This window comes from Lepidochelys olivacea, assembly GCF_965140295.1.
Source record: "Lepidochelys olivacea isolate rLepOli2 genome assembly, chromosome: 6".
Classification (NCBI taxonomy): domain Eukaryota; kingdom Metazoa; phylum Chordata; order Testudines; family Cheloniidae; genus Lepidochelys; species Lepidochelys olivacea.
Window position 1 is genome coordinate 111,952,246 of NC_140416.1, and position 26,561 is coordinate 111,978,806.

Consider the following 26,561-nt stretch of genomic DNA (forward strand, 5'->3'; position numbering starts at 1 on the left):
AGTTTTATTTTTTTAAGGCTAAATATTATCCACGCTACTAACTGGGGGGTGGGAGGGGGGGAAGGATTGTCATATCTACAGTATTATTTCTGTTTGTTCTACATTTTAAAATGATCATGGAATACAAATATTGCTCTATCTAAGATAAAGAAAATATATTTTTATAAGAAAGCAACATCAAGGCAGAAATATATTTAATAAAATAAAATCTAAACAGTTATGTATATTTCTAGTCCTCATAGCACTAGCTTTATATTCATTTTTGCAAATAATCTATAACCTAAACACAACCGGCATGTTATAGAGAATTATATTTAATAAAATCTTTTCACTATCTTTGCTCCATTCAACACTTTATTTTGCATGGTTAGGAGAATTTTATCAGACTTTGATAAAAGTGTGAATGCCTCCTTTTCCTCAGTAGTTGTGTGTTTCTTCTTGGGTACATCTCATGAAGCAAATGTTTCATTGGGACTTACAGTATGTTCATGTGTTTGCAAATGCCAGTGTGGTGAGGAATGATCCACAGACTGTTTTCATCAATGTCAGTTTTAAGTTCTGTTCCACTTTCATTTCTTCTGGAAAACTCTCTGGGAAGACAGCATTTTCCGGCATATGTTTTTCTCTTAGTTTGTTCTACATTCAGATTTTCCATATATGTATAGATCAGAAAAAAATACTCATTTGGTGGTCTTTTCAAGAATACTTTGCTGGCTAGCTCTTTCCCTGTCCAACAAGATTAATTCAGTTCTTGCTGATGATGTCACTATAGCACCAGAAACTTGGACATTAGATGAGGTCCCTGTGTTTTCATTTTCTTCACCCTTAATTGTTTCTTCTTTAGGTGATAAATTTTCTTCTGCATCAAAAAATGTTTCAGGTTTCTCTGATGGACTTTCATCATCTGAAGTTTTCATTTCTTTTAGATTTGTCTCTTCTTCTTTGTCAATGTTCTTAGCCTTTTTTGAAGGGGATGAAAAGCCTAATTTGGGAAATCTAAACCATCCAGTTTTTTCAGTTTGTTTAGAAGAGTCAGTATCTGATGCAGAAGAGTCAACAGGTTGGGTTTCTTCTGGAACTGATTTTTGGACTTCAGGTTTGGAATCTGAGCCTGTGTCATCAATGGAGGAAGAAAACCCAATACTTGGAAGCCAAAATTTGAATCTGCCAGAAGATCTTTTACTGTCAGTTTTTTCTTTTTGATCCTTCATATCTTTTTCTTTATTTTCTGGTATTTTAGCTATTTCACCATCTTTAGAGAGAGGAGATACAGCTATTTCCTCTGGTTGCTTATCAGATTGAGTGTCTCCAAGTTTACTGGAAGGCTGTACTTCAACTGTAAATGTTTTCAGTTTTGGCAAACTGACACTGGAAGATACGACATCATTAGATTCATCAGTTTCACTTTGTGGTTTGCCAGATAATTTAAACTCAGCAGTGTCACTCTTTTGTATTGCTATCCCTAAATTTTCATCAGAAAGTTTAGGTTGGTGAACTTCACTCTCAGACACCTCATGATTATATTCTGAATAAGACTGCAGTTTGACTGGCATGTCTAGTTTAACATGTGACTCAGGTATCTTCACTTTGAGAAGTGAAAATCCAAAAGTAGCAGTTTTAATTTCTGATGAAGGAATCTCAGATTCTTTCACTATCTGAGAGGAGTAAGTCTCATGTGTTTCGATATCAACATGTCCAGATTCAACTTCACCTTGTGTCTTTATTTCTTTACCCTCTGCAAGTGGTCCCTGAATTTGTAGTGCTGCTTTTGAAACCGAAGAGTCTGTGGATGGGAGCTTAACATATTCCTGTGGGGTTTTAATGTCACGGTCAGCCAATGTTGGAATTTTGACTGATGGCCTTTGGATATTACCACCCGCAAGTTCTGGTCTTTCTTTAGGGATCTTAGTGCTTACTTCCAGTTTTGGTGCTTCAATGTCAGTACCAGCACCTTTCAAGTCTGTTGCCACTTTTGATGTTGAAACGTCAGTTTCAGCTGTGGGTGCATTGTAAGTGAAGGCTGGTATTTTTAACTTGGGAATTTTAATATTTACCTCTACACTTTCAGTTTGTTTGTCTGCCTTGTCCTCTGAAATCCTGGTTGATGATTCCATAACGTCTGAACTTGGACTTTGCAGGTCAATGGAGCCATCTGCTTTTTTAAACTGGATTTCCACTATGCCTAGTTCAGTTTTAGGCAGTGAAACATCAGCCTCTAACTTTGGGAGAAAGACATCAACTTCAGAACCCTTTGCTTTTGAATGTAACACTCCAAACTTTGGCATCTTAAATTTAGATGTTTTTATTTTGCTTGCTTCATCTCCATCTTCTGCTTTCACCCTGACTCCTGCAGAAATAGCCTTTTCAACACTTTCAGCTGGAAATTCTATTTCATGGTCTACAACACTTATTTCAGTATCCATTTTAATTCCCGGAGCACCTATCTTGGTCTCTTCAAGGTTGGTTTTAACATCAGCAACATCTCCTGTTCCCTTTGTGGCAGGCCATCCAAATGAGGGTACACTGAATTTTGGCATTTTTAATTTACTTTCTCTTCCTTGAACATCCTTTCCTGTAGATTTTATCACACCCCCTAGCTTTTCAGTTTTAACTCCTTCACCTGCGTGTAGAATGTCCAGCTCTACTTTTGGGAGGACATCTAATTTCTTCTGTGTTCCATCCAAAGCAATTTCAACAGATGGTGCTTTGGCGCCTATTTCTGGACTCTTCAGCTCAATGGAATGTTCTGCTGTTGGAACCTCTACACACTGTGATTTGGCTTTTTGTTCTTGAAGGGTCAGATCACATTTAGGGAGTGTAATGTCAGCTTTTGGTAAGCTGATGTCCACCCCAGTTTTTGAAGCACTAATTTCTGATGTAGAGAGTTCTACCTTAGGTATCATGATTTTTGGAGTATGTGTTTTCAATTGTTGTCCTTCAGCACCGCGTTTAACTACATCAGCATAAGTTTCCATTTCAGGAATGCTCACTTTAATGACTGCTTTTTCTGGAGGTAGTGAAACTTCTGCTTCAAACTTTGGTGAGGTAACATCAGAACTTTTACCTTTGTGGAGAGAAACTCCCACTTTTGGAATCTCTGCTTTAGCAGATTTGATTTTACCTTCCAAAACATCCTTTCCAGCAGCAGATTCAGTGTCCACATGTGGCAATGATGTTGCATATTCAGGAGCTTCTATTTCAGTTTGCATTTCAGCAGAAGGAGCACTTACTTGCGGCTTTTCCAGGCTCCCTTCACTATCAATGTCATCTCTTTTTCCCTTAGAAGATGACCGACCAAATATTGGCATTCTAAATTTTGGCATTTTAAACCAGCTCTGATGTTCTTCAGTCTGAATTTCTCCAGACTTCATTTCATGTTCTCCTTGCACTTTCATATCCTCCACCTCAGGGCTTTGAAAGGCCACCTCTGTGGTTGAAAGAGAAATGGATGGGAGACTAACATCCATCTCTGGAGCTTTAATGTCAGTGATAGAAACTTGAGGCATTTTCATTTTCCCAGTTGAAACCTCTATTTCTGCATCAGAGACATCAGATTTAACTTCTAGTATTGGAGCTTCCACAGCAATGTCAGCAATATCTGTTGTCATTGTAAGCTGGGGAACTCCAGCTTCCATTTTGGGTAAGCTGATCTCACTTTCTGGTCTTTTTCCTTTTGGAAGTGAAATTCCAAACTTTGGCTTTTGGAATTTAGGCATTGTCATCTTCCCCTCAAGACCTTCAACTTTCACTTCTGCTCCATCTACCGCCAATGGTCCTTCGATTCCTGTTTCTGGACTCTTCAGCTCAATGGAAGCTTCTGCTGTGGGAAATTTAATACCCATGGACAAGCTGACATCATCACCAGCAGACCCTGATTTGAGGTCAGCTTGTTGAAGACTCACATCATCTGTAGAAAAGGTGGCATCAACCTTAGGTAGGCTAATGTCCATGTCTGATTTGGGAACTTTGATTTCTGGTTTGGAAAATTCCAAAGTAGGAATCTGAACTTTTGGCATTTTTATGCTTATTTGTGCTCCCTCTTCTATGCTTTTGGTATGACTGCTTTCTATATCAGGTATCTGCACTAAGTCTTCTCCATCTCTTTCTGGTTTAGGAACAGTAACATCAGCTTCCACTTTTGGCAGATTCACCTGAGATTTAGGAACCTTAATTTTGGAGAATGAAATTTTAGGTATGATAAATTGAGGCTTTTTAATTTGGCTTTTTTGTTCTTTTTTTCCTGTAGATATTTCAATAGCAAGATCCATGCTTGGACCCTGATCCTCAGTTACAGTTTCTGCTAGTTTTGTGTCTGTTTTGCCTGATGATACAGTAATTTTAGGCTCTTCGAGAAGTTCTTCAAAATCGGCTTTAATGCTTGCTTCTTTTTTTGGTGACCAACTAAATGATGGCAATTTGAATTTTGGCAACTTGAAATGTCCTTCTTTCCCTTCCATATCTGTATCTCCAGGTTTTATTTCTCCCTCAACTATTGTTGCTTTAGATGCCATATTTGAATCTTGAATACCAATCTCTGCCATTGGAACAGAAACATTGGATTGGAGGTTAATGTCAACTTTGGGTGTCTTGATATCAGCTTCAGGTATTTTGGGCATTTTGATTTTCCAGCCTGAAGATTCTGTTTCTGCATTAGGGATGGCAGATTCAACTTCTACTGTTGGTGCTTCCACAGCAACGTCAATAATATCTGTCATCACTTTTAGCTGGGGAATATCAGCTTCCATTTTGGGTAAGCTGATCTCACTCTCTGGCACTTTCCCTTTACGACGTGAAATTCCAAACTTTGGCTTTTGGAATTTGGGCACTTTAATCTTCCCTTCAAGACCTTCAGCTTTCAGCTCTGCTCCATCCACAACAATTCCAGCTGATATTCCTTCAACTCCTGTTTCTGGACTTTGCAACTCTATGGACCCTTCCGATGTTGGAATCTTAATATCTGGGGCTGACAGGCTGACATCAGCACCAGCAGACATCAGTTTTAAGTCAGCTTGTTGAATAGTCACATCATATGTAGGAAGCTTGACATCAACCGTAGGTAAGCTAACATCCACATCCGTTTTGGGAGCTTTGATTTCTGGTTTTGAAAATTCTGAAGTAGAGATATTAACCTCTCCATCTCCACCGCTTCCTTTCTCTGATATCTGCACTGAAACATCTCCTTCATTTTCTGGTTTAGGACCACTAACATCACTTTCCAATTTTGGCAGAGAGACCTGTGCTTTGTGACCCTTCATTTTAGGAAGTGATATCTTTGGCATGCTGAACTGAGGCTTTTTAATTTTCTCCTTCTCACCTATAGGCATATCACTTTCGAGATCCACACTTGGGCACCAAACCTCAGCTACAGTTAATGTTAATTCAGCTTCTGTTTCTCCTAAAGAAGAGGCCAAAGTAGGCTCCTCAAGGATTGCTTCAGTATCACATGTAACAACTGCTTCTTTCTTTGGTGACCAACGAAATGATGGGAGTTTGAATTTTGGCATTTTGAACTTGCTTTCTTTCCCTTCAATGTCTTTTTCTCCAGATTTTATTTCACTCTGAGTCTTTACCACTTTACTTTCTAAATCTGGGCCTCGAATGTCTACTTTTGTTGTTGGCATGGTAACATCAACTGATGGGAGGCTGATGTCCACCTTTGGTGCTCCATCAGCTTTAGGTATTTGAGGCATTTTGAGCGATGGCAGTTGCATTTTTAAGCCTGACACTTCTGTTCTTGCATCAGAGACTTCACATTTAACATCAAAAGATGAAGTTTCAATAGCAATCTCAGTAACCTCAGCTATCTCTTTTGGTTTGGAAATGTCAGCTTCCATTTTGGGTGTGCTGATCTCAGTCTCTGGAATTTTTCCCTTAGGCAGTGAAATTCCAAACTTCATCTTTTGGAATTTAGGCATTTTAGTCTTCCCTTCGAAACCATCAAGGTTCACTTCTCCTCTATCTATAGCAACGTCAACAGATGGTATTTTAGCAACTATTTCTGGACTCTTCAGCTCAGTGGAACTTTCTGTCACTGCAACTTTAATATCTGTCTCTGGAATGCTTACATCACCAACAGCAGACCCAGATATCACTTTGGGTTCTTGAATACTCATGTGATACTTAGAAAGAGTGACATCATCTTTCAGTAAGTTTGCATCCTGGTCAGCTATACGGGCACTGAGATCAACTTTGGAAAAACCCAAATCAGGAATCCAAATTTTTGGTAAATTAACACTTTTGACCCTTGCATCTTCTCCACACTCAGGAAGGTCCACGCTACTCTCAGGGCCTGAAAACCTCAATGGTATTCCTTCAGCTATTACATTAGCTTCAGTTATAGGGTCAAAAACATCAGCCTGCAATTTGGGATCACTAATTTCAGATATTGGTATCTTAGAAATTGAAACCTTTGGAATTTTAAAATGAGGCATTTTAGATGTCCCCTTAACACTATCTTTTCCAGAACTACTTGGAATTTCAAGTCCAACACTTGGAGCCTGGATTACAGGTCCTGACAGTGTTATCTCTCCTTCTGCCCCAGCTGACGGCACTGTCACCTGGGGCTCCTTGAGGCTTGATTCAACATCTGCTATGCCACCACTGGTCTCTTTTGTGGTGGACCAGCCAAATGAAGGCATGCCGAATTTTGGCATTTTGAACTTCCTTTCTTTTCCCTTAGCATCTTTCTCTGTGGCTTTTATTTCACCTTCTATCTTTACCGCTTGAGCTGTTGCTTCTGGGCCTTGAATGTCCACCTCGACCTTTGGAAGAGAAACGTCTACTGATGGGAGGATGATGTCCACCTTTGGTGCTTGAAGGTCTGCTTTAGGCATTTGGGGCATTTTGAGTGATGGCATTTGGATTTTCCAGCCGGAAGCTTCAGTCTCTAGGTCAGGAACATCAGCTTCCACTGCTAGCGTCGGGGTTTCCACGCCGATTGCACCCACTTGGCCTTTGACTTTTGGCTTGGGAATGTCAGCTTCCATTTTGGGTAAGCTGATCTCGCCTTCTGGCACTTTGCCTTTTGGAAGTGAAACTCCAAACTTTGGCTTTTCAAATTTAGGCATTTGAATTTTCCCTTCCAAACCGGCAGTTTTCACCTCTGCTCCCTCCACCGCAATTTCAGCTGATGGTGCTTTCGCTTCAATTCCTGGACCCTTCAGCTCAAAGGAACCTTCTATTTTGGGAATCTTGACTCCAGGTGCTGAGATTTTGACATCTGCAGGAACGGAGGCTGCTTTCAGGTCAGCTTCTTGAAGACTGACATCACATGTGGGAAGTGAGACATCGACTTTGGGTAAAGTAACATCCACGTCTACTTTGGGAGCTTTGATTTCAGGTTTAGAAAATCCCGTAGAAGGCATCTTGATTTTTGGCATGTGTATTTGCATCCCTGTTGCCTCTGCTTTCCCTGTCTCAACTTCAATACTGCTTTCCATGGTGGGAACTTTCACTTCAAATCCCGCCTCTTTCATTTCGGCTCGTGATTTGGGAAGGGAAATATCTGCCTCTACCTTTGGCAGACTGACCTGTACCTGGGGAGCCTTGACTTTGGGAAGCTTCACACTCGGCAGCTTAACATCAGGCATTTTAAGTTTCCCCTGCTCACCATCTTTTCCTGCAGAAGTCCCGATTTCCAGTTCAGCACTTGGAGCCTGGATTGCGGGTCCTGAATGTGTTATCTCTCCTTCTGCCCCAGCTGACGGCACTGTCACCTGGGGCTCTTTGAGGCTTGCTTCAACATCTGCTACGCCACCACTGGTCTCTTTTGTGGTGGACCAGCCAAATAAAGGCATGCCGAATTTTGGCATTTTGAACTTCCTTTCTTTTCCTTTCGCATCTTTCTCTGTGGCTTTTATTTCACCTTCTATCTTTACCGCTTGAGCTGTTGCTTCTGGGCCTTGAATGTCCACCTCGGCCTTTGGAAGAGAAACGTCTACTGATGGGAGGGTGATGTCCACCTTTGGTGCATGAAGGTCTGCTTTAGGCATTTTGGGCATTTTGAGTGATGGCATTTGGATTTTCCAGCCGGAAGCTTCAGTCTCTAGGTCAGGAACATCAGCTTCCACTGCTAGCGTCGGGGTTTCCACGCCGATTGCACCCACTTGGCCTTTGACTTTTGGCTTGGGAATGTCAGCTTCCATTTTGGGTAAGCTGATCTCACCTTCTGGCACTTTGCCTTTTGGAAGTGAAACTCCAAACTTTGGCTTTTCAAATTTAGGCATTTGAATTTTCCCTTCCAAACCGGCAGTTTTCACCTCAGCTCCCTCCACCGCAATTTCAGCTGATGGTGCTTTCGCTTCAATTCCTGGACCCTTCAGCTCAAAGGCACCTTCTATTTTGGGAATCTTGACTCCAGGTGCTGAGATTTTGACATCTGCAGGAACGGAGGCTGCTTTCAGGTCAGCTTCTTGAAGACTGACATCACACGTGGGAAGTGAGACAACGGCTTTGGGTAAAGTAACATCCACGTCTACTTTGGGAGCTTTGATTTCAGGTTTAGAAAATCCCGTAGAAGGCATCTTGACTTTTGGCATGTGTATTTGCATCCCTGTTGCCTCTGCTTTCCCTGTCTCAACTTCAATACTGCTTTCCATGGTGGGAACTTTCACTTCAAATCCCGCCTCTTTCATTTCGGCTCGTGATTTGGGAAGGGAAATATCTGCCTCTACCTTTGGCAGACTGACCTGTACCTGGGGAGCTTTGACTTTGGGAAGCTTCACACTCGGCAGCTTAACATCAGGCATTTTAAGTTTCCCTTGCTCACCATCTTTTCCTGCAGAAGTCCCGATTTCCAGTTCAGCACTTGGAGCCTGGATTGCGGGTCCTGACAGTGTTATCTCTCCTTCTGCCCCAGCTGACGGCACTGTCACCTGGGGCTCTTTGAGGCTTGCTTCAACATCTCCTACGCCACCACTGGTCTCTTTTGTGGTGGACCAGCCAAATGAAGGCATGCCGAATTTTGGCATTTTGAACTTACTTTCTTTTCCTTTCGCATCTTTCTCTGTGGCTTTTATTTCACCTTCTATCTTTACCGCTTGAGCTGTTGCTTCTGGGCCTTGAATGTCCACCTCGGCCTTTGGAAGAGAAACGTCTACTGATGGGAGGGTGATGTCCACCTTTGGTGCTTGAAGGTCTGCTTTAGGCATTTTGGGCATTTTGAGTGATGGCATTTGGATTTTCCAGCCGGAAGCTTCAGTCTCTAGGTCAGGAACATCAGCTTCCACTGCTAGCGTCGGGGTTTCCACGCCGATTGCACCCACTTGGCCTTTGACTTTTGGCTTGGGAATGTCAGCTTCCATTTTGGGTAAGCTGATCTCGCCTTCTGGCACTTTGCCTTTTGGAAGTGAAACTCCAAACTTTGGCTTTTCAAATTTAGGCATTTGAATTTTCCCTTCCAAACCGGCAGTTTTCACCTCAGCTCCCTCCACCGCAATTTCAGCTGATGGTGCTTTCGCTTCAATTCCTGGACCCTTCAGCTCAAAGGAACCTTCTATTTTGGGAATCTTGACTCCAGGTGCTGAGATTTTGACATCTGCAGGAACGGAGGCTGCTTTCAGGTCAGCTTCTTGAAGACTGACATCACACGTGGGAAGTGAGACATCGGCTTTGGGTAAAGTAACATCCACGTCTACTTTGGGAGCTTTGATTTCAGGTTTAGAAAATCCCGTAGAAGGCATCTTGACTTTTGGCATGCGTATTTGCATCCCTGTTGCCTCTGCTTTCCCTGTCTCAACTTCAATACTGCTTTCCATGGTGGGAACTTTCACTTCAAATCCCGCCTCTTTCATTTCGGCTCGTGATTTGGGAAGGGAAATATCTGCCTCTACCTTTGGCAGACTGACCTGTACCTGGGGAGCTTTGACTTTGGGAAGCTTCACACTCGGCAGCTTAACATCAGGCATTTTAAGTTTCCCTTGCTCACCATCTTTTCCTGCAGAAGTCCCGATTTCCAGTTCAGCACTTGGAGCCTGGATTGCGGGTCCTGACAGTGTTATCTCTCCTTCTGCCCCAGCTGACGGCACTGTCACCTGGGGCTCTTTGAGGCTTGCTTCAACATCTGCTACGCCACCACTGGTCTCTTTTGTGGTGGACCAGCCAAATGAAGGCATGCCGAATTTTGGCATTTTGAACTTACTTTCTTTTCCTTTTGCATCTTTCTCTGTGGCTTTTATTTCACCTTCTATCTTTACCGCTTGAGCTGTTGCTTCTGGGCCTTGAATGTCCACCTCGGCCTTTGGAAGAGAAACGTCTACTGATGGGAGGGTGATGTCCACCTTTGGTGCTTGAAGGTCTGCTTTAGGCATTTTGGGCATTTTGAGTGATGGCATTTGGATTTTCCAGCCGGAAGCTTCAGTCTCTAGGTCAGGAACATCAGCTTCCACTGCTAGCGTCGGGGTTTCCACGCCGATTGCACCCACTTGGCCTTTGACTTTTGGCTTGGGAATGTCAGCTTCCATTTTGGGTAAGCTGATCTCGCCTTCTGGCACTTTGCCTTTTGGAAGTGAAACTCCAAACTTTGGCTTTTCAAATTTAGGCATTTGAATTTTCCCTTCCAAACCGGCAGTTTTCACCTCTGCTCCCTCCACCGCAATTTCAGCTGATGGTGCTTTCGCTTCAATTCCTGGACCCTTCAGCTCAAAGGAACCTTCTATTTTGGGAATCTTGACTCCAGGTGCTGAGATTTTGACATCTGCAGGAACGGAGGCTGCTTTCAGGTCAGCTTCTTGAAGACTGACATCACACGTGGGAAGTGAGACATCGGCTTTGGGTAAAGTAACATCCACGTCTACTTTGGGAGCTTTGATTTCAGGTTTAGAAAATCCCGTAGAAGGCATCTTGACTTTTGGCATGCGTATTTGCATCCCTGTTGCCTCTGCTTTCCCTGTCTCAACTTCAATACTGCTTTCCATGGTGGGAACTTTCACTTCAAATCCCACCTCTTTCATTTCGGCTTGTGATTTGGGAAGGGAAATATCTGCCTCTACCTTTGGCAGACTGACCTGTACCTGGGGAGCCTTGACTTTGGGAAGCTTCACACTCGGCAGCTTAACATCAGGCATTTTAAGTTTCCCCTGCTCACCATCTTTTCCTGCAGAAATCCCGATTTCCAGTTCAGCACTTGGAGCCTGGATTGCGGGTCCTGACAGTGTTATCTCTCCTTCTGCCCCAGCTGACGGCACTGTCACCTGGGGCTCTTTGAGGCTTGCTTCAACATCTGCTACGCCACCACTGGTCTCTTTTGTGGTGGACCAGCCAAATGAAGGCATGCCGAATTTTGGCAGTTTGAACTTCCTTTCTTTTCCTTTTGCATCTTTCTCTGTGGCTTTTATTTCACCTTCTATCTTTACGGCTTGAGCTGTTGCTTCTGGGCCTTGAATGTCCACTTCGACCTTTGGAAGAGAAACGTCTACTGATGGGAGGGTGATGTCCACCTTTGGTGCTTGAAGGTCTGCTTTAGGCATTTGGGGCATTTTGAGTGATGGCATTTGGATTTTCCAGCCGGAAGCTTCAGTCTCTAGGTCAGGAACATCAGCTTCCACTGCTAGCGTCGGGGTTTCCACGCCGATTGCACCCACTTGGCCTTTGACTTTTGGCTTGGGAATGTCAGCTTCCATTTTGGGTAAGCTGATCTCGCCTTCTGGCACTTTGCCTTTTGGAAGTGAAACTCCAAACTTTGGCTTTTCAAATTTAGGCATTTGAATTTTCCCTTCCAAACCGGCAGTTTTCACCTCAGCTCCCTCCACCGCAATTTCAGCTGATGGTGCTTTCGCTTCAATTCCTGGACCCTTCAGCTCAAAGGAACCTTCTATTTTGGGAATCTTGACTCCAGGTGCTGAGATTTTGACATCTGCAGGAACGGAGGCTGCTTTCAGGTCAGCTTCTTGAAGACTGACATCACACGTGGGAAGTGAGACATCGGCTTTGGGTAAAGTAACATCCACGTCTACTTTGGGAGCTTTGATTTCAGGTTTAGAAAATCCCGTAGAAGGCATCTTGACTTTTGGCATGCGTATTTGCATCCCTGTTGCCTCTGCTTTCCCTGTCTCAACTTCAATACTGCTTTCCATGGTGGGAACTTTCACTTCAAATCCCGCCTCTTTCATTTCGGCTCGTGATTTGGAAAGGGAAATATCTGCCTCTACCTTTGGCAGACTGACCTGTACCTGGGGAGCTTTGACTTTGGGAAGCTTCACACTCGGCAGCTTAACATCAGGCATTTTAAGTTTCCCCTGCTCACCATCTTTTCCTGCAGAAGTCCCGATTTCCAGTTCAGCACTTGGAGCCTGGATTGCGGGTCCTGACAGTGTTATCTCTCCTTCTGCCCCAGCTGACGGCACTGTCACCTGGGGCTCTTTGAGGCTTGCTTCAACATCTCCTACGCCACCACTGGTCTCTTTTGTGGTGGACCAGCCAAATGAAGGCATGCCGAATTTTGGCATTTTGAACTTCCTTTCTTTTCCTTTCGCATCTTTCTCTGTGGCTTTTATTTCACCTTCTATCTTTACCGCTTGAGCTGTTGCTTCTGGGCCTTGAATGTCCACCTCGGCCTTTGGAAGAGAAACGTCTACTGATGGGAGGGTGATGTCCACCTTTGGTGCTTGAAGGTCTGCTTTAGGCATTTTGGGCATTTTGAGTGATGGCATTTGGATTTTCCAGCCGGAAGCTTCAGTCTCTAGGTCAGGAACATCAGCTTCCACTGCTAGCGTCGGGGTTTCCACGCCGATTGCACCCACTTGGCCTTTGACTTTTGGCTTGGGAATGTCAGCTTCCATTTTGGGTAAGCTGATCTCACCTTCTGGCACTTTGCCTTTTGGAAGTGAAACTCCAAACTTTGGCTTTTCAAATTTAGGCATTTGAATTTTCCCTTCCAAACCGGCAGTTTTCACCTCTGCTCCCTCCACCGCAATTTCAGCTGATGGTGCTTTCGCTTCAATTCCTGGACCCTTCAGCTCAAAGGAACCTTCTATTTTGGGAATCTTGACTCCAGGTGCTGAGATTTTGACATCTGCAGGAACGGAGGCTGCTTTCAGGTCAGCTTCTTGAAGACTGACATCACACGTGGGAAGTGAGACATCGGCTTTGGGTAAAGTCACATCCACGTCTACTTTGGGAGCTTTGATTTCAGGTTTAGAAAATCCCGTAGAAGGCATCTTGACTTTTGGCATGCGTATTTGCATCCCTGTTGCCTCTGCTTTCCCTGTCTCAACTTCAATACTGCTTTCCATGGTGGGAACTTTCACTTCAAATCCCGCCTCTTTCATTTCGGCTCGTGATTTGGGAAGGGAAATATCTGCCTCTACCTTTGGCAGACTGACCTGTACCTGGGGAGCTTTGACTTTGGGAAGCTTCACACTCGGCAGCTTAACATCAGGCATTTTAAGTTTCCCTTGCTCACCATCTTTTCCTGCAGAAGTCCCGATTTCCAGTTCAGCACTTGGAGCCTGGATTGCGGGTCCTGACAGTGTTATCTCTCCTTCTGCCCCAGCTGACGGCACTGTCACCTGGGGCTCTTTGAGGCTTGCTTCAACATCTGCTACGCCACCACTGGTCTCTTTTGTGGTGGACCAGCCAAATGAAGGCATGCCGAATTTTGGCATTTTGAACTTACTTTCTTTTCCTTTTGCATCTTTCTCTGTGGCTTTTATTTCACCTTCTATCTTTACCGCTTGAGCTGTTGCTTCTGGGCCTTGAATGTCCACCTCGGCCTTTGGAAGAGAAACGTCTACTGATGGGAGGGTGATGTCCACCTTTGGTGCTTGAAGGTCTGCTTTAGGCATTTTGGGCATTTTGAGTGATGGCATTTGGATTTTCCAGCCGGAAGCTTCAGTCTCTAGGTCAGGAACATCAGCTTCCACTGCTAGCGTCGGGGTTTCCACGCCGATTGCACCCACTTGGCCTTTGACTTTTGGCTTGGGAATGTCAGCTTCCATTTTGGGTAAGCTGATCTCGCCTTCTGGCACTTTGCCTTTTGGAAGTGAAACTCCAAACTTTGGCTTTTCAAATTTAGGCATTTGAATTTTCCCTTCCAAACCGGCAGTTTTCACCTCTGCTCCCTCCACCGCAATTTCAGCTGATGGTGCTTTCGCTTCAATTCCTGGACCCTTCAGCTCAAAGGAACCTTCTATTTTGGGAATCTTGACTCCAGGTGCTGAGATTTTGACATCTGCAGGAACGGAGGCTGCTTTCAGGTCAGCTTCTTGAAGACTGACATCACACGTGGGAAGTGAGACTTCGGCTTTGGGTAAAGTAACATCCACGTCTACTTTGGGAGCTTTGATTTCAGGTTTAGAAAATCCCGTAGAAGGCATCTTGACTTTTGGCATGCGTATTTGCATCCCTGTTGCCTCTGCTTTCCCTGTCTCAACTTCAATACTGCTTTCCATGGTGGGAACTTTCACTTCAAATCCCGCCTCTTTCATTTCGGCTTGTGATTTGGGAAGGGAAATATCTGCCTCTACCTTTGGCAGACTGACCTGTACCTGGGGAGCTTTGACTTTGGGAAGCTTCACACTCGGCAGCTTAACATCAGGCATTTTAAGTTTCCCCTGCTCACCATCTTTTCCTGCAGAAGTCCCGATTTCCAGTTCAGCACTTGGAGCCTGGATTGCGGGTCCTGACAGTGTTATCTCTCCTTCTGCCCCAGCTGACGGCACTGTCACCTGGGGCTCTTTGAGGCTTGCTTCAACATCTGCTACGCCACCACTGGTCTCTTTTGTGGTGGACCAGCCAAATGAAGGCATGCCGAATTTTGGCATTTTGAACTTACTTTCTTTTCCTTTTGCATCTTTCTCTGTGGCTTTTATTTCACCTTCTATCTTTACCGCTTGAGCTGTTGCTTCTGGGCCTTGAATGTCCACCTCGGCCTTTGGAAGAGAAACGTCTACTGATGGGAGGGTGATGTCCACCTTTGGTGCTTGAAGGTCTGCTTTAGGCATTTTGGGCATTTTGAGTGATGGCATTTGGATTTTCCAGCCGGAAGCTTCAGTCTCTAGGTCAGGAACATCAGCTTCCACTGCTAGCGTCGGGGTTTCCACGCCGATTGCACCCACTTGGCCTTTGACTTTTGGCTTGGGAATGTCAGCTTCCATTTTGGGTAAGCTGATCTCGCCTTCTGGCACTTTGCCTTTTGGAAGTGAAACTCCAAACTTTGGCTTTTCAAATTTAGGCATTTGAATTTTCCCTTCCAAACCGGCAGTTTTCACCTCTGCTCCCTCCACCGCAATTTCAGCTGATGGTGCTTTCGCTTCAATTCCTGGACCCTTCAGCTCAAAGGAACCTTCTATTTTGGGAATCTTGACTCCAGGTGCTGAGATTTTGACATCTGCAGGAACGGAGGCTGCTTTCAGGTCAGCTTCTTGAAGACTGACATCACACGTGGGAAGTGAGACATCGGCTTTGGGTAAAGTAACATCCACGTCGACTTTGGGAGCTTTGATTTCAGGTTTAGAAAATCCCGTAGAAGGCATCTTGACTTTTGGCATGCGTATTTGCATCCCTGTTGCCTCTGCTTTCCCTGTCTCAACTTCAATACTGCTTTCCATGGTGGGAACTTTCACTTCAAATCCCGCCTCTTTCATTTCGGCTCGTGATTTGGGAAGGGAAATATCTGCCTCTACCTTTGGCAGACTGACCTGTACCTGGGGAGCTTTGACTTTGGGAAGCTTCACACTCGGCAGCTTAACATCAGGCATTTTAAGTTTCCCTTGCTCACCATCTTTTCCTGCAGAAGTCCCGATTTCCAGTTCAGCACTTGGAGCCTGGATTGCGGGTCCTGACAGTGTTATCTCTCCTTCTGCCCCAGCTGACGGCACTGTCACCTGGGGCTCTTTGAGGCTTGCTTCAACATCTGCTACGCCACCACTGGTCTCTTTTGTGGTGGACCAGCCAAATGAAGGCATGCCGAATTTTGGCATTTTGAACTTACTTTCTTTTCCTTTTGCATCTTTCTCTGTGGCTTTTATTTCACCTTCTATCTTTACCGCTTGAGCTGTTGCTTCTGGGCCTTGAATGTCCACCTCGGCCTTTGGAAGAGAAACGTCTACTGATGGGAGGGTGATGTCCACCTTTGGTGCTTGAAGGTCTGCTTTAGGCATTTTGGGCATTTTGAGTGATGGCATTTGGATTTTCCAGCCGGAAGCTTCAGTCTCTAGGTCAGGAACATCAGCTTCCACTGCTAGCGTCGGGGTTTCCACGCCGATTGCACCCACTTGGCCTTTGACTTTTGGCTTGGGAATGTCAGCTTCCATTTTGGGTAAGCTGATCTCGCCTTCTGGCACTTTGCCTTTTGGAAGTGAAACTCCAAACTTTGGCTTTTCAAATTTAGGCATTTGAATTTTCCCTTCCAAACCGGCAGTTTTCACCTCTGCTCCCTCCACCGCAATTTCAGCTGATGGTGCTTTCGCTTCAATTCCTGGACCCTTCAGCTCAAAGGAACCTTCTATTTTGGGAATCTTGACTCCAGGTGCTGAGATTTTGACATCTGCAGGAACGGAGGCTGCTTTCAGGTCAGCTTCTTGAAGACTGACATCACACGTGGGAAGTGAGACATCGGCTTTGGGTAAAGTAACATCCACGTCGACTTTGGGAGCTTTGATTTCAGGTTTAGAAAATCCCGTAGAAGGCATCTTGACTTTTGGCATGCGTATTTGCATCCCTGTTGCCTCTGCTTTCCCTGTCTCAACTTCAATACTGCTTTCCATGGTGGGAACTTTCACTTCAAATCCCGCCTCTTTCATTTCGGCTCGTGATTTGGGAAGGGAAATATCTGCCTCTACCTTTGGCAGACTGACCTGTACCTGGGGAGCTTTGACTTTGGGAAGCTTCACACTCGGCAGCTTAACATCAGGCATTTTAAGTTTCCCTTGCTCACCATCTTTTCCTGCAGAAGTCCCGATTTCCAGTTCAGCACTTGGAGCCTGGATTGCGGGTCCTGACAGTGTTATCTCTCCTTCTGCCCCAGCTGACGGCACTGTCACCTGGGGCTCTTTGAGGCTTGCTTCAACATCTGCTACGCCACCACTGGTCTCTTTTGTGGTGGACCAGCCAAATGAAGGTATGCCGAATTTTGGCATTTTGAACTTCCTTTCTTTTCCTTTTGCATCTTTCTCTGTGGCTTTTATTTCACCTTCTATCTTTACCGCTTGAGCTGTTGCTTCTGGGCCTTGAATGTCCACCTCGGCCTTTGGAAGAGAAACGTCTACTGATGGGAGGGTGATGTCCACCTTTGGTGCTTGAAGGTCTGCTTTAGGCATTTTGGGCATTTTGAGTGATGGCATTTGGATTTTCCAGCCGGAAGCTTCAGTCTCTAGGTCAGGAACATCAGCTTCCACTGCTATCGTCGGGGTTTCCACGCCGATTGCACCCACTTGGCCTTTGACTTTTGGCTTGGGAATGTCAGCTTCCATTTTGGGTAAGCTGATCTCGCCTTCTGGCACTTTGCCTTTTGGAAGTGAAACTCCAAACTTTGGCTTTTCAAATTTAGGCATTTGAATTTTCCCTTCCAAACCGGCAGTTTTCACCTCAGCTCCCTCCACCGCAATTTCAGCTGATGGTGCTTTCGCATCAATTCCTGGACCCTTCAGCTCAAAGGAACCTTCTATTTTGGGAATCTTGACTCCAGGTGCTGAGATTTTGACATCTGCAGGAACGGAGGCTGCTTTCAGGTCAGCTTCTTGAAGACTGACATCACACGTGGGAAGTGAGACATCGGCTTTGGGTAAAGTAACATCCACGTCTACTTTGGGAGCTTTGATTTCAGGTTTAGAAAATCCCGTAGAAGGCATCTTGACTTTTGGCATGCGTATTTGCATCCCTGTTGCCTCTGCTTTCCCTGTCTCAACTTCAATACTGCTTTCCATGGTGGGAACTTTCACTTCAAATCCCGCCTCTTTCATTTCGGCTCGTGATTTGGAAAGGGAAATATCTGCCTCTACCTTTGGCAGACTGACCTGTACCTGGGGAGCTTTGACTTTGGGAAGCTTCACACTCGGCAGCTTAACATCAGGCATTTTAAGTTTCCCTTGCTCACCATCTTTTCCTGCAGAAGTCCCGATTTCCAGTTCAGCACTTGGAGCCTGGATTGCGGGTCCTGACAGTGTTATCTCTCCTTCTGCCCCAGCTGACGGCACTGTCACCTGGGGCTCTTTGAGGCTTGCTTCAACATCTGCTACGCCACCACTGGTCTCTTTTGTGGTGGACCAGCCAAATGAAGGCATGCCGAATTTTGGCATTTTGAACTTACTTTCTTTTCCTTTTGCATCTTTCTCTGTGGCTTTTATTTCACCTTCTATCTTTACCGCTTGAGCTGTTGCTTCTGGGCCTTGAATGTCCACCTCGGCCTTTGGAAGAGAAACGTCTACTGATGGGAGGGTGATGTCCACCTTTGGTGCTTGAAGGTCTGCTTTAGGCATTTTGGGCATTTTGAGTGATGGCATTTGGATTTTCCAGCCGGAAGCTTCAGTCTCTAGGTCAGGAACATCAGCTTCCACTGCTAGCGTCGGGGTTTCCACGCCGATTGCACCCACTTGGCCTTTGACTTTTGGCTTGGGAATGTCAGCTTCCATTTTGGGTAAGCTGATCTCGCCTTCTGGCACTTTGCCTTTTGGAAGTGAAACTCCAAACTTTGGCTTTTCAAATTTAGGCATTTGAATTTTCCCTTCCAAACCGGCAGTTTTCACCTCTGCTCCCTCCACCGCAATTTCAGCTGATGGTGCTTTCGCTTCAATTCCTGGACCCTTCAGCTCAAAGGAACCTTCTATTTTGGGAATCTTGACTCCAGGTGCTGAGATTTTGACATCTGCAGGAACGGAGGCTGCTTTCAGGTCAGCTTCTTGAAGACTGACATCACACGTGGGAAGTGAGACATCGGCTTTGGGTAAAGTCACATCCACGTCTACTTTGGGAGCTTTGATTTCAGGTTTAGAAAATCCCGTAGAAGGCATCTTGACTTTTGGCATGCGTATTTGCATCCCTGTTGCCTCTGCTTTCCCTGTCTCAACTTCAATACTGCTTTCCATGGTGGGAACTTTCACTTCAAATCCCGCCTCTTTCATTTCGGCTCGTGATTTGGAAAGGGAAATATCTGCCTCTACCTTTGGCAGACTGACCTGTACCTGGGGAGCTTTGACTTTGGGAAGCTTCACACTCGGCAGCTTAACATCAGGCATTTTAAGTTTCCCTTGCTCACCATCTTTTCCTGCAGAAGTCCCGATTTCCAGTTCAGCACTTGGAGCCTGGATTGCGGGTCCTGACAGTGTTATCTCTCCTTCTGCCCCAGCTGACGGCACTGTCACCTGGGGCTCTTTGAGGCTTGCTTCAACATCTGCTACGCCACCACTGGTCTCTTTTGTGGTGGACCAGCCAAATGAAGGCATGCCGAATTTTGGCATTTTGAACTTACTTTCTTTTCCTTTTGCATCTTTCTCTGTGGCTTTTATTTCACCTTCTATCTTTACCGCTTGAGCTGTTGCTTCTGGGCCTTGAATGTCCACCTCGGCCTTTGGAAGAGAAACGTCTACTGATGGGAGGGTGATGTCCACCTTTGGTGCTTGAAGGTCTGCTTTAGGCATTTTGGGCATTTTGAGTGATGGCATTTGGATTTTCCAGCCGGAAGCTTCAGTCTCTAGGTCAGGAACATCAGCTTCCACTGCTAGCGTCGGGGTTTCCACGCCGATTGCACCCACTTGGCCTTTGACTTTTGGCTTGGGAATGTCAGCTTCCATTTTGGGTAAGCTGATCTCGCCTTCTGGCACTTTGCCTTTTGGAAGTGAAACTCCAAACTTTGGCTTTTCAAATTTAGGCATTTGAATTTTCCCTTCCAAACCGGCAGTTTTCACCTCAGCTCCCTCCACCGCAATTTCAGCTGATGGTGCTTTCGCATCAATTCCTGGACCCTTCAGCTCAAAGGAACCTTCTATTTTGGGAATCTTGACTCCAGGTGCTGAGATTTTGACATCTGCAGGAACGGAGGCTGCTTTCAGGTCAGCTTCTTGAAGACTGACATCACACGTGGGAAGTGAGACATCGGCTTTGGGTAAAGTAACATCCACGTCTACTTTGGGAGCTTTGATTTCAGGTTTAGAAAATCCCGTAGAAGGCATCTTGACTTTTGGCATGCGTATTTGCATCCCTGTTGCCTCTGCTTTCCCTGTCTCAACTTCAATACTGCTTTCCATGGTGGGAACTTTCACTTCAAATCCCGCCTCTTTCATTTCGGCTCGTGATTTGGAAAGGGAAATATCTGCCTCTACCTTTGGCAGACTGACCTGTACCTGGGGAGCTTTGACTTTGGGAAGCTTCACACTCGGCAGCTTAACATCAGGCATTTTAAGTTTCCCTTGCTCACCATCTTTTCCTGCAGAAGTCCCGATTTCCAGTTCAGCACTTGGAGCCTGGATTGCGGGTCCTGACAGTGTTATCTCTCCTTCTGCCCCAGCTGACGGCACTGTCACCTGGGGCTCTTTGAGGCTTGCTTCAACATCTGCTACGCCACCACTGGTCTCTTTTGTGGTGGACCAGCCAAATGAAGGCATGCCGAATTTTGGCATTTTGAACTTACTTTCTTTTCCTTTTGCATCTTTCTCTGTGGCTTTTATTTCACCTTCTATCTTTACCGCTTGAGCTGTTGCTTCTGGGCCTTGAATGTCCACCTCGGCCTTTGGAAGAGAAACGTCTACTGATGGGAGGGTGATGTCCACCTTTGGTGCTTGAAGGTCTGCTTTAGGCATTTTGGGCATTTTGAGTGATGGCATTTGGATTTTCCAGCCGGAAGCTTCAGTCTCTAGGTCAGGAACATCAGCTTCCACTGCTAGCGTCGGGGTTTCCACGCCGATTGCACCCACTTGGCCTTTGACTTTTGGCTTGGGAATGTCAGCTTCCATTTTGGGTAAGCTGATCTCGCCTTCTGGCACTTTGCCTTTTGGAAGTGAAACTCCAAACTTTGGCTTTTCAAATTTAGGCATTTGAATTTTCCCTTCCAAACCGGCAGTTTTCACCTCTGCTCCCTCCACCGCAATTTCAGCTGATGGTGCTTTCGCTTCAATTCCTGGACCCTTCAGCTCAAAGGAACCTTCTATTTTGGGAATCTTGACTCCAGGTGCTGAGATTTTGACATCTGCAGGAACGGAGGCTGCTTTCAGGTCAGCTTCTTGAAGACTGACATCACACGTGGGAAGTGAGACATCGGCTTTGGGTAAAGTCACATCCACGTCTACTTTGGGAGCTTTGATTTCAGGTTTAGAAAATCCCGTAGAAGGCATCTTGACTTTTGGCATGCGTATTTGCATCCCTGTTGCCTCTGCTTTCCCTGTCTCAACTTCAATACTGCTTTCCATGGTGGGAACTTTCACTTCAAATCCCGCCTCTTTCATTTCGGCTCGTGATTTGGAAAGGGAAATATCTGCCTCTACCTTTGGCAGACTGACCTGTACCTGGGGAGCTTTGACTTTGGGAAGCTTCACACTCGGCAGCTTAACATCAGGCATTTTAAGTTTCCCTTGCTCACCATCTTTTCCTGCAGAAGTCCCGATTTCCAGTTCAGCACTTGGAGCCTGGATTGCGGGTCCTGACAGTGTTATCTCTCCTTCTGCCCCAGCTGACGGCACTGTCACCTGGGGCTCTTTGAGGCTTGCTTCAACATCTGCTACGCCACCACTGGTCTCTTTTGTGGTGGACCAGCCAAATGAAGGCATGCCGAATTTTGGCATTTTGAACTTACTTTCTTTTCCTTTTGCATCTTTCTCTGTGGCTTTTATTTCACCTTCTATCTTTACCGCTTGAGCTGTTGCTTCTGGGCCTTGAATGTCCACCTCGGCCTTTGGAAGAGAAACGTCTACTGATGGGAGGGTGATGTCCACCTTTGGTGCTTGAAGGTCTGCTTTAGGCATTTTGGGCATTTTGAGTGATGGCATTTGGATTTTCCAGCCGGAAGCTTCAGTCTCTAGGTCAGGAACATCAGCTTCCACTGCTAGCGTCGGGGTTTCCACGCCGATTGCACCCACTTGGCCTTTGACTTTTGGCTTGGGAATGTCAGCTTCCATTTTGGGTAAGCTGATCTCGCCTTCTGGCACTTTGCCTTTTGGAAGTGAAACTCCAAACTTTGGCTTTTCAAATTTAGGCATTTGAATTTTCCCTTCCAAACCGGCAGTTTTCACCTCTGCTCCCTCCACCGCAATTTCAGCTGATGGTGCTTTCGCTTCAATTCCTGGACCCTTCAGCTCAAAGGAACCTTCTATTTTGGGAATCTTGACTCCAGGTGCTGAGATTTTGACATCTGCAGGAACGGAGGCTGCTTTCAGGTCAGCTTCTTGAAGACTGACATCACACGTGGGAAGTGAGACATCGGCTTTGGGTAAAGTCACATCCACGTCTACTTTGGGAGCTTTGATTTCAGGTTTAGAAAATCCCGTAGAAGGCATCTTGACTTTTGGCATGCGTATTTGCATCCCTGTTGCCTCTGCTTTCCCTGTCTCAACTTCAATACTGCTTTCCATGGTGGGAACTTTCACTTCAAATCCCGCCTCTTTCATTTCGGCTCGTGATTTGGAAAGGGAAATATCTGCCTCTACCTTTGGCAGACTGACCTGTACCTGGGGAGCTTTGACTTTGGGAAGCTTCACACTCGGCAGCTTAACATCAGGCATTTTAAGTTTCCCTTGCTCACCATCTTTTCCTGCAGAAGTCCCGATTTCCAGTTCAGCACTTGGAGCCTGGATTGCGGGTCCTGACAGTGTTATCTCTCCTTCTGCCCCAGCTGACGGCACTGTCACCTGGGGCTCTTTGAGGCTTGCTTCAACATCTGCTACGCCACCACTGGTCTCTTTTGTGGTGGACCAGCCAAATGAAGGCATGCCGAATTTTGGCATTTTGAACTTACTTTCTTTTCCTTTTGCATCTTTCTCTGTGGCTTTTATTTCACCTTCTATCTTTACCGCTTGAGCTGTTGCTTCTGGGCCTTGAATGTCCACCTCGGCCTTTGGAAGAGAAACGTCTACTGATGGGAGGGTGATGTCCACCTTTGGTGCTTGAAGGTCTGCTTTAGGCATTTTGGGCATTTTGAGTGATGGCATTTGGATTTTCCAGCCGGAAGCTTCAGTCTCTAGGTCAGGAACATCAGCTTCCACTGCTAGCGTCGGGGTTTCCACGCCGATTGCACCCACTTGGCCTTTGACTTTTGGCTTGGGAATGTCAGCTTCCATTTTGGGTAAGCTGATCTCGCCTTCTGGCACTTTGCCTTTTGGAAGTGAAACTCCAAACTTTGGCTTTTCAAATTTAGGCATTTGAATTTTCCCTTCCAAACCGGCAGTTTTCACCTCTGCTCCCTCCACCGCAATTTCAGCTGATGGTGCTTTCGCTTCAATTCCTGGACCCTTCAGCTCAAAGGAACCTTCTATTTTGGGAATCTTGACTCCAGGTGCTGAGATTTTGACATCTGCAGGAACGGAGGCTGCTTTCAGGTCAGCTTCTTGAAGACTGACATCACACGTGGGAAGTGAGACATCGGCTTTGGGTAAAGTAACATCCACGTCTACTTTGGGAGCTTTGATTTCAGGTTTAGAAAATCCCGTAGAAGGCATCTTGACTTTTGGCATGCGTATTTGCATCCCTGTTGCCTCTGCTTTCCCTGTCTCAACTTCAATACTGCTTTCCATGGTGGGAACTTTCACTTCAAATCCCGCCTCTTTCATTTCGGCTTGTGATTTGGGAAGGGAAATATCTGCCTCTACCTTTGGCAGACTGACCTGTGCCTGGGGAGCCTTGACTTTGGGAAGCTTCACACTCGGCAGCTTAACATCAGGCATTTTAAGTTTCCCTTGCTCACCATCTTTTCCTGCAGAAGTCCCGATTTCCAGTTCAGCACTTGGAGCCTGGATTGCGGGTCCTGACAGTGTTATCTCTCCTTCTGCCCCAGCTGACGGCACTGTCACCTGGGGCTCTTTGAGGCTTGCTTCAACATCTGCTACGCCACCACTGGTCTCTTTTGTGGTGGACCAGCCAAATGAAGGCATGCCGAATTTTGGCATTTTGAACTTACTTTCTTTTCCTTTTGCATCTTTCTCTGTGGCTTTTATTTCACCTTCTATCTTTACCGCTTGAGCTGTTGCTTCTGGGCCTTGAATGTCCACCTCGGCCTTTGGAAGAGAAACGTCTACTGATGGGAGGGTGATGTCCACCTTTGGTGCTTGAAGGTCTGCTTTAGGCATTTTGGGCATTTTGAGTGATGGCATTTGGATTTTCCAGCCGGAAGCTTCAGTCTCTAGGTCAGGAACATCAGCTTCCACTGCTAGCGTCGGGGTTTCCACGCCGATTGCACCCACTTGGCCTTTGACTTTTGGCTTGGGAATGTCAGCTTCCATTTTGGGTAAGCTGATCTGGCCTTTTGGCACTTTGCCTTTTGGAAGTGAAACTCCAAACTTTGGCTTTTCAAATTTAGGCATTTGAATTTTCCCTTCCAAACCGGCAGTTTTCACCTCAGCTCCCTCCACCGCAATTTCAGCTGATGGTGCTTTCGCTTCAATTCCTGGACCCTTCAGCTCAAAGGAACCTTCTATTTTGGGAATCTTGACTCCAGGTGCTGAGATTTTGACATCTGCAGGAACGGAGGCTGCTTTCAGGTCAGCTTCTTGAAGACTGACATCACACGTGGGAAGTGAGACATCGGCTTTGGGTAAAGTCACATCCACGTCTACTTTGGGAGCTTTGATTTCAGGTTTAGAAAATCCCGTAGAAGGCATCTTGACTTTTGGCATGTGTATTTGCATCCCTGTTGCCTCTGCTTTCCCTGTCTCAACTTCAATACTGCTTTCCATGGTGGGAACTTTCACTTCAAATCCCGCCTCTTTCATTTCGGCTCGTGATTTGGGAAGGGAAATATCTGCCTCTACCTTTGGCAGACTGACCTGTACCTGGGGAGCCTTGACTTTGGGAAGCTTCACACTCGGCAGCTTAACATCAGGCATTTTAAGTTTCCCCTGCTCACCATCTTTTCCTGCAGAAATCCCGATTTCCAGTTCAGCACTTGGAGCCTGGATTGCGGGTCCTGACAGTGTTATCTCTCCTTCTGCCCCAGCTGACGGCACTGTCACCTGGGTCTCTTTGAGGCTTGCTTCAACATCTGCTACGCCACCACTGGTCTCTTTTGTGGTGGACCAGCCAAATGAAGGCATGCCGAATTTTGGCAGTTTGAACTTCCTTTCTTTTCCTTTTGCATCTTTCTCTGTGGCTTTTATTTCACCTTCTATCTTTACCGCTTTAGCTGTTGCTTCTGGTCCTTGAATGTCCACCTCAGCCTTTGGAAGAGAAACGTCTACTGATGGGAGGGTGATGTCCACCTTTGGTGCTTGAAGGTCTGCTTTAGGCATTTTGGGCATTTTGAGTGATGGCATTTGGATTTTCCAGCCTGAGCCTTCTGTCATAGGATCAATTTGCTCTGGTGCTTTTGGGACCTCCTTATCAATTTCCAGTCCTTCCATTTTTAGTGTTTTCTTTTGCATGTCAGTTTCCATTTCGTGTAATGTGATTTCACTTTCTGGCTGCTTACCCTTATTGATGCCAATTCCAAACTTTTCTTGTTGTATATGTGATATTTGCATCTGATCCTGCTCCCATTCTTCATTTTTCTGTTTTTCTTGTTTTGTTTTTCCTGTTTCTTTTGTTGTTGTTTTTATTTCTAGACCTTTTATTTGAATAGAACTGTGTTCTAGGTGATCCCTCATTTCTTTATTTGTTATTCCTTCTCCAGGACGTTGTAGAAGAATTTTGGTGGGTTTTTGTTCTGATGAACCTTTTGGTTTCTTTTTTCTGGTCCTTGGTAATGCTTGCGGTATTTGTTTGCTTTGTGTGTCTTTGAGACCAGGTGTTTGTATTTCTGATGTAGGTTTTGATATTTGTGTTGTTATTGGTGGTATTTGTGGTGTTGTAGTAGTAGGTTTAGATATTGCTATCTGGTCCTTTTGTTTTTTAATGTTAATTTCAACTTCAGGGCACTTCTTTGTATAGATTGGTAAGCCATTTTCCATGTCTTTTAAGTCTTTTTTGACATTTTCTTGTATTTCACCTGCTTTTGTTTCATGTGCAGAAGACATAGTATATTGTACAGTTAGTATTTCTGGAGATTCCATGCTGATATCTTCTTTTCGTATTTTATCCTTTTTTGTTGGTGTCACGGTTTTTATTTCTAATCTCTGCTTCTCTTCTGTTTCTGCTTTTGTTCTATGCATTTTGAATCCAATATTAGGGAACTTCAGTTTCTTTTGGCTTCCTTTTTTCTCTTTAGCACAGAATTCTTCTTCTTGTAATTGTGACTCAGTGTCAGTGCTTGTTGGGGAAATATCTTGTATAGCATGCTCATATGCATCTGATGTACTATGAGATCTTCTGTGCCCCAAAATCTTTTTATTTTTCATTGACTGGAATTTGGGCCATGACAATCTCTCTTTTCTGGGTTGTTTTGTTCTTCCCAACCTTTTTTTTACAATTTCCTTTTCCTTGTCTTCTTCTGAAGTAATCTTTTCTGAAATCTCCAGTGTTGTTCCAGGAATTTTTTCATTAAGCTCTTTTTC

The 26,561-nt window shown here is 45.3% G+C and overlaps 1 protein-coding gene across 1 annotated transcript in view; it reads right to left on the bottom strand.

Annotated features, from left to right (window-relative positions):
• Nucleotides 1-296: 296 nt before the first annotated feature.
• The window catches only part of AHNAK2 (AHNAK nucleoprotein 2), a 29,394-nt gene continuing 3,129 nt past the window's right edge, over nucleotides 297-26,561 (bottom strand). Inside the window, exon 4 of the mRNA XM_084631270.1 lies at nucleotides 297-26,561. Coding sequence (XP_084487396.1) covers nucleotides 681-26,561 — 25,881 coding nt within the window. The 3' untranslated portion in view covers nucleotides 297-680.